General features: G+C 39.7%; 1 protein-coding gene across 2 annotated transcripts in view; it reads right to left on the minus strand.

Moving 5' to 3' along the window:
• Positions 1–14,471, minus strand: part of LOC124798044 (leucine-rich PPR motif-containing protein, mitochondrial-like) — a 175,122-nt gene that overhangs the window by 152,243 nt on the left and 8,408 nt on the right. For both annotated transcript variants that reach the window (XM_047261265.1, XM_047261264.1), the window contains exon 2: positions 12,457–12,608. In XM_047261265.1, the coding sequence (XP_047117221.1) occupies positions 12,457–12,608 (152 nt within the window). The remainder of the gene's footprint in view (positions 1–12,456; positions 12,609–14,471) is intronic.

The raw sequence follows: 14,471 nt of genomic DNA on the forward strand, positions 1-14,471 counted from the left end.
TGGTTGGTTGGCTCATTGGCTGGATGATTAAAAGGGCAAAACTACTAGATCATCAGTTCCTTTTTCCTCAGACAGACAGATCTATATGACTGTAGATCAGAGACAGCTAACTATGCAAAACCCAGGAGAAGAAAACCCTAAGGTCTACCAAAGATCAACAGAGCTGAAATAAGGGATACAAAGAAGACAGGGAGACAGAGAAAGAAAGATAGGCAAGGTGCCCCATCTAGGAGGTAGCCAGAAGCCCTCAAAAGCAGAGCAGAAATGAGGGGACATACATTGGCATTCCCTGTCACTTATCAGATGTACTCAACTCAGAAATTTCCTAGGAAAGACTAGCAACACAGACAGAGCAAGAGAAGCACACAGACACAAAAGGTAAACAAGTCTAACAGGCCATGAAAGACGGGGCAAGAAGAGTAAAAGAGCAGGTAGAGTGAGGGCTGGTCTTAATCACCAGCCCTTGGATATGATGTGTACTGTGGGAGGCATAAATTCAAACCTGGAATGTATGGTGCGACAGGAACTCACGGGTAAAAACTGGGAGCATACTCCAGAGGCCCTACTTGTGCTAAGTAGCATGGATATAGTGTCGCCATGTGATGTCACAGGCCTTTTGCAGGTCACAGAAGACAGACAGAAGGTGTGGAAATTGGACAAAAGCAATTTGGATGGCAGACTCCAGGCAAATCAGATTCTCAGTAGTGAAACAGTGTTTGTGAAAACTGTCCTGGGACGGCGCCATAAGAACCCCGAACTCAAGGAGCCAACACAGCTGCCGGCTCACCATATGTTCAAGCAACTTACAGAGACCACTGGTGAGACTTATTATGTGTTAACTGTCATCTCTAGAAAGTGCTTGCCCGGTTTTAGCACTGGGACAATGATGCTTTCTCACCATTGTAATGGGAGCTCGCCCTTGCTCCAGATGCAGTTGAAGATGGCAAGGATATGATGCTGACAAACCACTGGTATAGCAAGTGCAGAATACGGTGGTGCAGTGACCAATTTTCACCAAAAAGCTGGGCGAGTTCATTTGTTTGTTTGGAAGGGGAGGCCAACAAGTGTCTGAAACCTTTCAGCCAGTTGGTGATGACAGAATCAAGGCACACACCCTGCACCCTATACCAAACGATTTTACAGAAACTATCTGATAAAAAACAATGTTTTTGCTTTACTTATAGATATATATGTCAGCTTCATGATGGCGTGCCCATCATTTCATTAATGGTCACAGTAATTGTGATATTTACATGGAAGTAAGATACTACATGAAATCTGGAAAAGTTTGTAATGAAAAATAGAGGTTGCTATGATTTTGTGCCTGCAGTGTGTGAAGTTTAGCTAACATATTGAATTTTTCTTCAGACTAGGCTGGAGATATCTGTCTGCCACCAATCTTGAGAAAACTGATCTGACATAACACACTTAGATGTGATCAAGCCACACCAGTGATATCTACAACATTCCTCATATTTCATAAATGGTTTGAGATACAGAAATGAAATTTTTGGCAAATAGCAGCACGCTAAGAGGAGAGTAATTTGTGACATGGTTATTATGCAAAATTTCATTATTTACCATGTTATTCCACTTTCGATGAAAGAATGCAACTTTTATGGACCATCAATAGCTGATGAAGCAAGAAATGCTATGGGTTTTGGAACAATATAATTGAAGACACTACACATTTATTTTGTGCCAAGAATGTGCTTTTTCATAAGCTACTGATCTTACTTTTCCTTAGTTCCTCACATATTAAACATAATAAACCACTTTTTCAGAATTCTTTTGCAACTGTGTCTACACAACATATTAGTGGGGTGAGCCTGTGTAAACTCCACTGCATTTTGGCAAAAGAAGCAAATTTTTGTATGGCAACCAGAGAAAATATAGGTTTTACTCAAAATTTGCCACTCATGATGCTTCTTTGAAACTTACAAATGGTTAACAAGCCAGGCGAAAATAAATCACTTCACTTTTGGTGAAATTATTTTTTGACACTAACTAAACCAGAGGTGACAGTAGATCTTTTTGAATGGCCACCATTCAAGTACGGATGTGGAGGGCCCCACTTTATACTTACAGAATATGTGAGCATAGGCTTCAGTTTAGAATGGCACTCAAGTGCTTGGGATTTCCCCTACAGCACCTACCCGTAACTCCCACCACCGCTGCTCTCCCCACGCACACCCTGCTGGCTGTGCGTCTAGTGGCCACAGAATTCTGCATGCACTATAAGTGCTTGATCATTTGGTTGTGGATGCAGTCCGGCCCTGGGTCTGTATCAGGGCAGTGGGCTAGGGCACTGGCATATACCCACTCTGTGAATGGAGTATTGTATGGTTACAGGTGGCACATAGTAAAAGATAACTGCTTTTGCTCCACCCACTGTTTTAGAACCCAAGAGGCAGGTTGATAATTCTCAACAGTGATGGCATCTGGCTCAGTATAGACAGCACCATTCAAGGGATTACCATGGACAACTGCAGGTGTCTGGTATTTGTAGCAATACCTGATCTTAGCTCAAACCTGAGAAGGAGAGAAATGTGGTCCTATGGTTGAAACATACTGTTCCCAGCATTCTCATTTCCGACTTTTTATTAGATGGTGGACCTGGGCACGGAGCTGCTTGAAGGCAAAGAGGTGCTCCCCCTCGATGGGTGCCACTTACAGCAGTGGAAAGCCCACCTGTGATCTCTAATAGCCTCTGTGGTTTCTGATGACCACCTATGTCTGCTGTCAGACGGGCCAGAGAAACAGGGGTACACTAAATCAGCTGTGGAAAGAATGGCCGTAGTTACATTCTGGACTGTCTCATCATCTCTATGTGGTAGGGAGCTGAGAACAACTGCAGAGGTGAAAGCACTCCAGCCAGCACTGTTGAGAGCTTAACTGGGCAGGTGTGCTGGGGAGTGATGCTGAAGAAGGGACAGGAAGATTGGGAAGTGGTTACTACCACACAGGTCATTGGGGACTCTCCAGTGGATAGATGGGAGGAGACACTTGCTGCAAATGGAAAGGTCAATGGCCGGGAAAGTTTGGTGCACTACAATGAAGTGTGTGGGGGTACCAGTGTTCAAGAGGCAAAGGTCAAGTTGTGCCACTAAGTTTTAGAGGTCTTGGCTGTGACTGGTGATCAAGGTTCCACCTCACAAAGGCTTATGGGCATTGAAATCCCCCAAGATTACAAAAGGTGAGGGGAGCTGAGAAACCAATGCAAACAGTATGTTCTGAGCCACGTCACCATCAGGAGGAAGGTAAGCATTGCAGATGGTAATATCCTGAAATTCCCCTACCCAAACAGCCACAGCCTCTGTGTAGTATGAGGCACAGTTTTCTATATAGTGTGTCCGGAACATAAGTGCAAATACCACCTGACACCCTGTCATAGGTAGCACGATTCTTATATCCCTGGTATACACAAAGGGCCACGGTCCATGTTGCTGAAAATCAAGTCTCCTGAAGGGCAATGCAGAAGGCAGCAGAAGTGCTTAAAAAAATATCGTAGCTCACCCAGATGGTGAGAAAAACCACTACAATTCCACTGGGGAGTAATGTTGTCGATATACTGTGAGGCCAAGGAGGACCTATGGTCACCTGCTGCCACCGGTTGAGGGGTTATAGTATCAATATACACAGGTTTTGGGGTCCATTGTGTGGTGTGAACCAGGGACTCAGGGGCTGCCAGAATCTCCACCTTGGCCACATGAGTGGAATAGGAGGGACCTGAAAGCGTGGAGGTCACCAGCATGACCTTTTTCTTTGAGGACTTTTTCTTTTCTCTCCTGTCCTTAGAGGATTTCAATGAGGACATCTCCGAATCAGTTTCTGGTAAAGATGATGAACGCAAAGCCCTGCTACCAGCAGCCTGTGGCTACTTCAGCCACTGGCTGGTGTCTGGTTGAAGATCGGCAGAAACTTTGGAAGGAAGTGTCCCCAGGACACCTTCCGGGCAAGAGAAGCTAAAAACTAATAAATTGTTTGAAAATGGGAAACACGCAATCATAGAAAACATGATTCTTCTTTGATAACTGATCACAGAGTCACAAATCCTTACTAGCGCATAAATGTTTAACAATTTCAAACTCTTCAAGCAGATTGAGTCTTTTACCTTCAGGAGCGTAGTGCCAAACCCTCAAGTTTCTGAAGTCAGTGGCTGATGGCCACTGGATTTAAGGTGCTTGGCAAAGGTGGAATTATGTTTAACCTTTCTAGTGAGTAAATGCTCCTGAAACCTAATTTTAAAAGTCCTTTCCCTTTGGCCAATATAAACTGCTTGAGATTCACAGCACTCGCATATATATATATATATACTCTGTGTGATCAGAAGTATCCGGACACCCCGAAAAAGATATGTTTTTCATATTAGGTATATTGTGCTGCCATCTACTGCAAGGTACTCCATATCACCAACCTCAGTAGTCATTAGACATCGTGAGAGAGCAGAATGAGGCGCTGCACAGAACTCACGGACTTTGAACGTGGTCAGGTGATTGGGTGTCACTTGTGTCATATGTCTACGCACAAGATTTCCACACTCCTCAATGTCCCTAGATCCACTGTTTCTGATGTGATAGTGAAATGGAAACGTGAAGGGACACGTACGGCATAAGAGCATACAGGCCAACCTTGTCTGTTGACTGACAGAGACTGCTGACAGTTAAAGAGGGTCGTAATGTGTAATAGCAGACATCTATCTAGACTGTCATACAGGAACTCCAAACTGCATCAGGATACACTGCAAGTACTATGACAGTTAGGCGGGAAGTGAGAAAATTTGCATTTCACGGTTGAGCGGCTGCTCATAAGCCACACATCATTCCGGTAAATGCCAAACAATGCCTCGCTTGGTGTAAGGAGTGTAAACATTGAGTGATTTAACAGTGGGAAAACATTGTGTGGAGTGATGAATCATGGTACACACTGTGGAAATCCGATGACAGGGTGTGGGTATGACGAATGCCCGTTGAACGTCATCTGTCAGCGTGTGTAGTGCCAACAGTAAAATTCGGAGGCGGTAGTGTTATGGTGTGGTCGTGTTTTTCATGGATGGGGCTTGCACCCCTCGTTGTTTTTCATGGCACTATCACAGCATGGGCCTACATTGATCTTTTAAGCACCTCTTTGCTTCCCACTGCTGAAAAGCAATTTGAGGATGGTGACTGCATCTTTCAACACGATCGAGCACCTGTTCACAATGCACGGCCTGTGGCGGAGTGGTTACACGACAACAACATTCCTGTAATAGACTGGCCTGCACAGGGTCCTGACCTGAATCCTGTAGAACACCCTTGGGATGTTTTGGAACACCGAATTTGTGCCAGGCCTCATCGACAGACATCAATACCTCTCCTCAATGCAGCATTTCATGAAGAATGGGCTGAAATTTCCCAAGAAAACTTCCAGCACCTGATTGAATTTATGGCTGCGAGGGTGGAAACTGCCATCAAGGCTAAGGGTGGCCAATATCATACTGAATTCCAGCATTATCAATGGACGGTGCCACGAACTTGTAATCATTTTCAGCCAGGTGTCCAGATACTTTTCCACATAGTGTACACCAAAGGCAGCATATTTATCTTTCTGGGAATGCTCATTGTGAATGTACTGATACTGGATTCTATTGGAGGTAGTATACACCATTCTTATATTTTTGTCAGGAAAGAGTTTAGCTGTGGCTTAGGACACATTACTTAAAAACAGAAGCTTAGAAACGCTGTAATTCTGAGATGCAGGATTGGGAGTGGTTTCTTGGTCAAGTGGCAAAGTTTTTTTTTTTTTTTGCATGTACAGTTTGTAATGGCTACAGCCTCTCCATCACTAACAAACTGAAGATAATCTAATCTGACTCATTCCACATCCATGAAGTTTCTCATTCTCGATGGGATCTACAGAACATGATGAATGAGAGAATGGATGAAATGAAGAGATAAAGATTCCAAAGCAGCACAAAAATGGCAAAGTGCTATAAATGTTGAGGAATACAAAATCTTGTACTTCACGAAATAGAAAAATGTATATAGTGCTCTATGGCTACAATATCAATGTGTCGCAACTGGAATTGATCTGCTTATACGAATACTGGGTGTAACAATTTATATAGGTTGAACTGTAGGTATGCAGGTGGCAGGCTTCAGTTCAGTGATAGATACTTGGAAAACTCAATTCAAATACAAAAGAGATAACTTACAAACACTAATGCAACCTACCCTAGAATAGCTTTCAAGTGGGTAGTACTCATATCAACATGAATAGCCACAAGTTGTGTGATCCACGGAAAAGCATCATGGAGATGCTGGAAAAAAACAGAACTGCCAGACACGGGAAATTAGATGCAAACTACCACATGAACATCTGCTTACAAAGTTTCAAGAACCAGCTGGAAATGAGCAATCTAAGAAGACACTATGGTACCCTATGTATCAGTCCTACAGAGATTGCAAAGGCAAGATTAGACTAATTACAATTCACAGAAAGGCATTTAAACCATTTATTCTCCTCATGTCTTACCACGCATTTCACTGTGGTTTGCATAGTACTGATGTAGATGAAAATGAAAGAGAAGCTGAATGAAATATGAAACTTCCTGGCAGATTAAAACTGTGTGCCAGACCGAGACTCGAACTCGGGACCTTTGCCTTTTGCGGGCAAGTGCTCTACCAAGAGAGTTTCTGTGAAGTTTGGAAGGCAGGAGACAAGGTACTGCCAGAATTGAAGCTGTGAGGAAGTGGCGTGAGTCATCCTTGCGTAGCTCAGATGGTAGAGCACTTGCCTGCGAAAGGCAAAGGCCCAAGTTTGAGTCTTGGTCCGGCACACAGCTTTAATCTGCCAGGAAGTTTCATATCAGCACACACTCCACTGCAGAGTGAAAATCTCATTCTGTATGAAATATGTTTAGCTGTCAAAAGGGCAATGTGAGATTGTGAGATACCTTCCATTACTAAAATAGTCGAATCTTAATTAACAAATACATATCACATAATATGAACAAAATTTGGTAATATTTTATGACTATTACTTCTGAGGATTAATGCAAAAAATTTTGTGAACAGCAGCTATGTCATCTATAATCAATAACCAGAAACTGTATTACATTTTAGCTACTGTCCGCTTATAATCAGTCCATTTAAAATATAAAAGTAATGAATATTTTGCACTCTTTGTACATGGCAAAAAGTACTAGTATAACAGCAAATGGAGAAAAGATGCAACTATACACAACACGACCATAACCAACTGTCCGTGTCAGATGAGAAACGTATCACAGAGCAGGACTGAAAATGAAGTACATTCATGCAGACAGCCTGTCATACTGGAGTGGGACTAGAATTGCTTTAATTTGTGTCTAACAAACTGGGACATGTCTTTTAAACTGACTATAAAAATGGATGTAATATGGGAAGCAGAAACCAGGACACATCTCTTAGGCTTCAAAAAAAGTTAAAAAGGCGCACAAATTGCCCCTTTTAGTCAGGAGATTAAAAACTGTTGCAGCAAGTCTCTGATGTTAGAAGAGAAATGGCTCACACAAGCAGGCTCTCTGCTTAGGAAGTAGCCACTGTTGTGGCTGTTGCCACATTAAAAGAAAGGAGGAGGAGAAGAAGAAAGTTGCAGAGTCACTATATCACTGTCACAAGACTCTGCAGGATGTACCTGAATAAAAAATTTAATGCAAAGGTACATTTACACAGTAATTATTTTGCTGCTCAACTGCACTCAAGTCCTCAAATCCACAACACACAAGTTAAAATTTTTTTAGTGAACTAGTAGGCCTGAGTTTATTTTTCCAATTCTTTTCCAAATGACAAGACACCTAACTAATCAGACAGACAAAACTTTACCGATTCCAATGTGGCTGTCTAGAAGCAGTGTAGACAGTTATCTGTTACCCCAGTAGTATGGAATTTAGAACTGGCACTATTCTTTTACTGTTATAATTATTGTGCTTCCATACTATACAGTGCGTTCATATTAGTGGGACTGCACACACGGTAAATGATCAACTCTGCAACTTGTGATCAGTTGATTATAAGTTTGTTCGCTGTTTGCAATACTAGTAGCTCGCAATTTGCTTTACAGCTGGTAAGTCAGCTGCATAGCCAAAGCACTGCCTGATGTGCGCTCGTCTTAACACTCTCATTTGACTTGCTAATTGCAGCTTGTCCGAATTGTCTCGTGCGAAAGACTCAACGCTGCAATCAACTGATTTAATAAAATATATAAATCATAATTACTACTATGTATAAGTAACTTGATAAAACCAAAGAAAGAATATTATAATAACTATACTTGTGACAATGTAATAAATCACCCAGATACTTTTTCTAACATCTTTGCACTATGAGACAAAAAATTAAATATTAAAATAGGTCCAAATGCAGAGTTTTAGTTGCATGAAGTTTAAAAAATTCTATTTCAAATTTTCTTCACTGTTCTACATTTGGTATTTATCGTATTTTGGAGCTTTAGAGGGAAGATCCTGATGCTGAAAGACATAATCATAAAAGTGAGTGCAGCTCATTTCATAATTAAAAACATGTTATACTATTGCCTTAACTGTTGACACTTTTAATCTATTTCGTTCCACAGTTCACTGGACATTTGTGGTAGAGAAACTTCTTTCCACATTAGCACTGCGGCCTGGAATACTAAAGGTGAAGTTGCACGGATTTAGTAACTGTGAATGCTGCTCTAAGTGTCCACACTGTTCAAAGAAATTCCACCATTTCTCCTGACATGATTTACTAGACCAATTATCACTATTTCTGAAGAGTTGTGATACAGTGACATTGTTGGCAAAACAAAACTGGCCAGACAATGCGCTATCCTCTACTGGTAATCCTTTAGCTTGCAGAAATATTAATCCCTGTCACTTAATTCCAAATAGGCTCCGAGTCCAAGAACATCCATTTGAAAAGGTGAAATTGTTTCAAGTTCATTGGCTTTTTTTTTTTTTTTTCTTTAAGTAATCCGCATGTTTCATAAAACTGTTTAATACCAGAGTGAAAAGTTGAAATATTCCCAGCTGATGCAACATCCATTTTCTCCGAGATAAATGTCACCTTGTGTGGTGCAATTTTTCCTCTTTACACCATCCTATCACTCCAACATCTAGTAAAATTGGAGCTGCTTGTATAAGACTGCTATCTGCTTTCTTGAGTTTAAGTATTTGTCTCTGAAATAAATACATCTGACAGTGTAAAACTGATAAATAATGCTCAGTCAGCACATTCTGAAACTGAGTTGTCAGAAATTTATGTACTTTTTTCCTTCTGAAAGGAAGAATGACTTAAGAACATAATATAATTTCAGTACTTTCTCTACTGTAACAAACAAAGATATCCACCCTGTTTTTGTATGTGAAGACAATGCATGATACACTCTGTCAACTAACTCTCTTAATTCTTTAAGATGCTCCACCTGTACTGTTTATAAGAAGAAGACATTTAAAAGTTTAGTCACAAATGTTTCCAATCAACACTCATCAAGTTGGTGGCTGCCTTTGCAGCATTATGTAATTTTTGTGTGGAGCATCTAACCCCTACAAGATTTTCATTTACTTCACCTATCAATTTTGCTAACAAATTGTTTGTACCGCTCACTGTACTCCACAATTAGTGTTGGTACTATCACCACAAAATGATATGCCCTTACTTTTATCAAGTTTGTTTTCCTCTAAGGTAATGATGCAAAATGTATGTATTACAGAGACAGTTTTACTTGGCATAGACGCTAATTTACATAATTTCACTTTTTGATGTAAAATACTAAACAATTAGTGAAAATATTTTCTTGGCTTCTTGATTACTAGAGTCCGTAGCTATACCAAAATAATGGACCTTGGAAAGATCATCGTGTATTTGTTTGACAGTGTCACATTAACATGATCTCACAATTGCTGTTTACTTTTGTTCTCGCCAATGTCACAATGTTTGCTGCTTCAGAATCATTAAAGAAGTACAATCCTCTGATCTCAAAGACATGTGATGTTCCATGGTACAGTAGCACATTGCTAATTCTGCTGCTGTCACTTATTTGCCCTGATTAAATGAATATGAAACAAAATATACAACATTTCTTTAAAGTGTTTGCAGAGTACACATTTGATTCACACTTTATGTTAGCTAGAGGATCCTTACTATTTGCTCTTCCCACATGTGTAACAGAAACATAACATTTCCGAATTACACTTCCTACTTCGTAGTCACTTCCCTCATTTTATGAAGTACCAGTCTTCTGAATATTTCCTCCCTCATGTTTTATGTTCACTTGGAACAATCAAGGATTTTGATAACAAATTAACTGCAGTACGACTTGGCAGAGAAATAGAAAACCATGCTACTGCAAAGCTTAAACTCAACTGAGGGTCAACAATGGAAACTGAGCAGCACTACAATGCAACAATACTCCTTGAATGATTCAGTCAGCTACGATAATAAAAAATTCCATTTCTAGGGGTTAACATAGTTGAAATATAATGACAATATTATGAAAAGGATACATTGCTCTCACCACACAGCAGAGTTGTTAATTTGCAGATAGGAACAACAGAAAGACTGTTAACAATAAGTAAGTTTTCAGCCAAAAGGTTTTCTTCCAAATTAGGCGCGCGCGCACTCTCTCTCTCTCTCTCACACACACACACACACACACACACACACACACACACACACACACGACTACTGTCTCTGGCTGTTGAGGCCAAACTGTTGAAATAGAAATACAGATGTATGCAAGAATTTGGAGAAAAAATATACAGTATGAAAATATTTCTCTGAAGTCTGGGACAAATTGCTGTCCCAAAAGTATTTTTCAGGACATCGATTTCTTGAATCTGAAACTGGAAAACTGGGACATCTAGCAACCGTACACGGGAAGAACAACTCAAGTTGCTCACATCTGTCCATGACGCTGTGAACAAATGTTCAGACAAACAAATATTGACATATACCAAAAGATATTATGTATTCTTGGTAGTTTTTGTTTTATGGGCATTAGGTCATGGTACTAGCCATATTTCCGTATCATCAGAGGCTACACAGATTCAGAGAGCAGTTTCAAACTGGAATAAGCTCAACAATCTGAACTGGGCTTGCTCAGAAATTTCTGAATTGTGCAGATGGAATCTCTCCCTGAAAATATCCTTTGTTCCTGTAACCCTCCCACCCACCTCTCCTCAACCTCCACTAGCCTCAATCTTCCATCTGCCTATATGTCCTTCCCTGTCCCCACTCCATACCTTTCAGTTCCCCAGCACTGATTTTTAGTCATGAAGTTAAGAATATATTACAATGTTTCGAAACTGTGTGGATAATAGGTATATGTTTCCCACCTGTGATGAGCAGGACAGTTACAGCCACTGTAGAGCCTGACAAGCTGCACGCACATTGTGTATTCTCAGGGTGACTATCATGCCTTCAATGGCCTTGAGACACTGGGCAGACAGATCTCGTGCGCCTCTCTGGTTTAGGCAACAATTCTGGGGTCAACCGTCCAGCCTGACACTAATGCTGCCAACACTGATAAGCATTTCACAAAGCCATCACCTGTTATGAGCAGCCACTGGTCACCTTCATGCTACAGAATTGTTTCACTGTCAACAATAATAATATTGTTGACAATGCAACAGAAACCCCTTGCTGCTAGTGTCTTTCGTCTAAAAATGACTATTTCTGAGTCAAAACAAGTTTTGGAATATTATTGTTTGATACTCATGTGTTTGTATAGTGAAAAATATATAAGAAGTCACATGGTCTTCAGGCAGTCTGTCATTATTTCTAAACACTGATAAGCAAAGTTAGGTATACTGCTGGTTTTCACACTGCATGGTCTCCCTTCTTTAAGAGTTTCTATTTCAATTGGTATACAGTGGTTGGCAAGATATAAATGGTGATGCAAGCTACTATTTCCAAAACAGTGGAAATCAGGCTTAAAATAACCCCAGAAAAGTGGAGCAACTTGACACATAGTTGTGAATCCAGCATACAGGTAGTACAGTATTAAAAACAAGGAGGAATGGTAAATAATACTCCATGAACATTTTTGAGTTATTCCTCAGCAAATTAACTTGATGTAACTTGGAGGAAACACAACATTTTTTTACTCTCTGCTATACAGGATACGGCTTTAACAACAACTATGCTGCGCAAGATATAGCCTACAAAGAATATGAATTTTTGAAAATTTGACAGTCTTGACTGATAATATGTTTTCTTTAAATTAGTTATTTGTGGCAGACAGCTGCTGCAGCTCCTCCGAGGAATTTTTAAACAGTTAACTGTAAATAATAGAAGACCACTCATAATGATGAAGGTGCAAAGGATACCTATATGTGGGCTCCTTGGAATACTTATTTATCTTGTAAAAAATAAGCACTGAGACTTTAGTTAGTATAATTTCATGTTCCAAATACAGATCTATATGAGGTTTCTTCCTGCAACAATAATGCCTTACCTTTCACTTCAATCATATCCAAAAATCCACATAAAGTTGATTTTTTAACTCTGTTACTGTTTTTCACACTGGTTTCAATTGCTTGAACTGTATTTGAAATTTCAGTACTGGGATCCAATGGCATTGACTTATTCTTCTCCACTGACTCCTGTCTTAAAAAAGAAAGAGAAATACCAATATTGTAAAATAGCAAATAAAAAGAAACAAAATACTGTTACATTATCCAATAACAGAGCAACCATCCCACACAAAACATGTTACATTATAAAAGGAAATACATAATACAAACTTTAATTTAAACTGTTGAGATTTCCGTAGCTATTTATTGTACTGCCTTATGAAGATCACAAAATGTAACAAACGATGATTGAAATTTATACCAATAGGTAGCATAGCATTAATGAATGTGCATTAAATAGTTCACAAAATGGCAAAGTAAAAGAAATTCCCCTGTATGCCAGAAGTATACACCACCTCATTAAAAGTATTAGTTGTTTGTCCCATCTGCATTACTACATTTGATATGATGGCTGTCACAAAACTCAGTCCCACAACTGGACATGGACTAGTGTTTGAAAACACACTTTTTTCCATATAACTCAAATTATTGGAACTTACAAATTATGAGGCAGTGGATTCAACTCTCAAAATTGCAACAATACCACTGGCAGCACCTTCAATGTGACACAGAAAAGGAAGCTGGTAGTGCTGTGACATTAGGATGAGAAAATTACACTTCCTGATTACTGGCCCCAACTGTGTGAGGTGTAACCAGCCACTGGTGAATGGCTATTACACAAGGGAACAGAAACCTGAAGACCGATGTATGACTATGGTTTCATCTGACTGTGTGTAAGCAGTTGAAGCAGATGCCTAGTTGATTTTCTGTGCGAATGAGATGATGAACACCTAGGAGCAGGAAAACAGCTTGTTGAAAAACCAACTGAAACTATAAATTTACTGTTAGTAGCTGCAATTTATTTTATTTCCACACTGTGTATCAGAAGTTTAAACCTCCACAATAATGAGGATTTATGTGACTTAATAAGGCATCTATGTGTTGTGCATATGACTTTGAGGTAACCTGTAGCAATGCATCTAGTGGCCACAGGCTCATTCTTCTGGTCAGCAGGGTGCCCTCTTTGTTTACTTCAGAATATATTATGTAAACATGACAGAAAAAGTTGCCTGTGAGCATTGGATACTGTCCCACAGATTACCCCACATACTTACAACACATATGTGGTTATCAATTCAAATAAACTGATCTGATAATGTAAGTTTAAACATCTGAAAGGTGCAGTACAAATAAAATTGTGAACAGTAGCAGAACACTTGAAGTTTCAAATCATCTCAATCACAGAAACAGTAAGGTCTAACCTAAGATGTTCGTATTTATGAAGTTGAATGATGGTTTTATTGATTTTCTCCTGATTGTGTCCACTTTGTTGGTTTAGGTTCCTGTACGTAAATGATTCACAGAAGCAAGAATGCTAGATCTTCTGAATCACTGAAATAAGATCACATCAAAATATCACTTCAGGTGGAAGTTGGCCCTTAAGGCTTGGGGAATAGAAAGTATTAATTCAGAGATAATTTAAATTAATCTGTGTCAATGTTAACAAAAATTACAATATGAGAGAGAGAGAGAGAGATTCTACATATTACAGAGAGTTTTCAGTGCACTAACTATATTAATAAAAAGCCAAGCTATAGTTCCGTGTAATCACTAGGGATCTGTTTCAAACTCCCTGAACATTTAATACTTAATAGTTGTGTGAGTAAGCATACGAAGTAGTTTCCAAAACAAGTGAAGCTGTTTTGAAGTTAGTGGTACAGAAATCTTAAATTCAGTCACACTATAGGAGGAGGAGGTAAAAAACAGCAGCAGCTTTTGTTGAGCTATATGCACAATCCTGCATGGGTATGATGTCTCATGGTCAAACACTAATGGTGAATTACAATGAAAATGAAGATCATTCTCATGAGCAACATGCTCACAAGTTGTTCTTTCA

The sequence above is a fragment of the Schistocerca piceifrons genome, chromosome 5 (assembly GCF_021461385.2).
Source record: "Schistocerca piceifrons isolate TAMUIC-IGC-003096 chromosome 5, iqSchPice1.1, whole genome shotgun sequence".
NCBI classification, from domain to species: Eukaryota; Metazoa; Arthropoda; class Insecta; order Orthoptera; family Acrididae; genus Schistocerca; species Schistocerca piceifrons.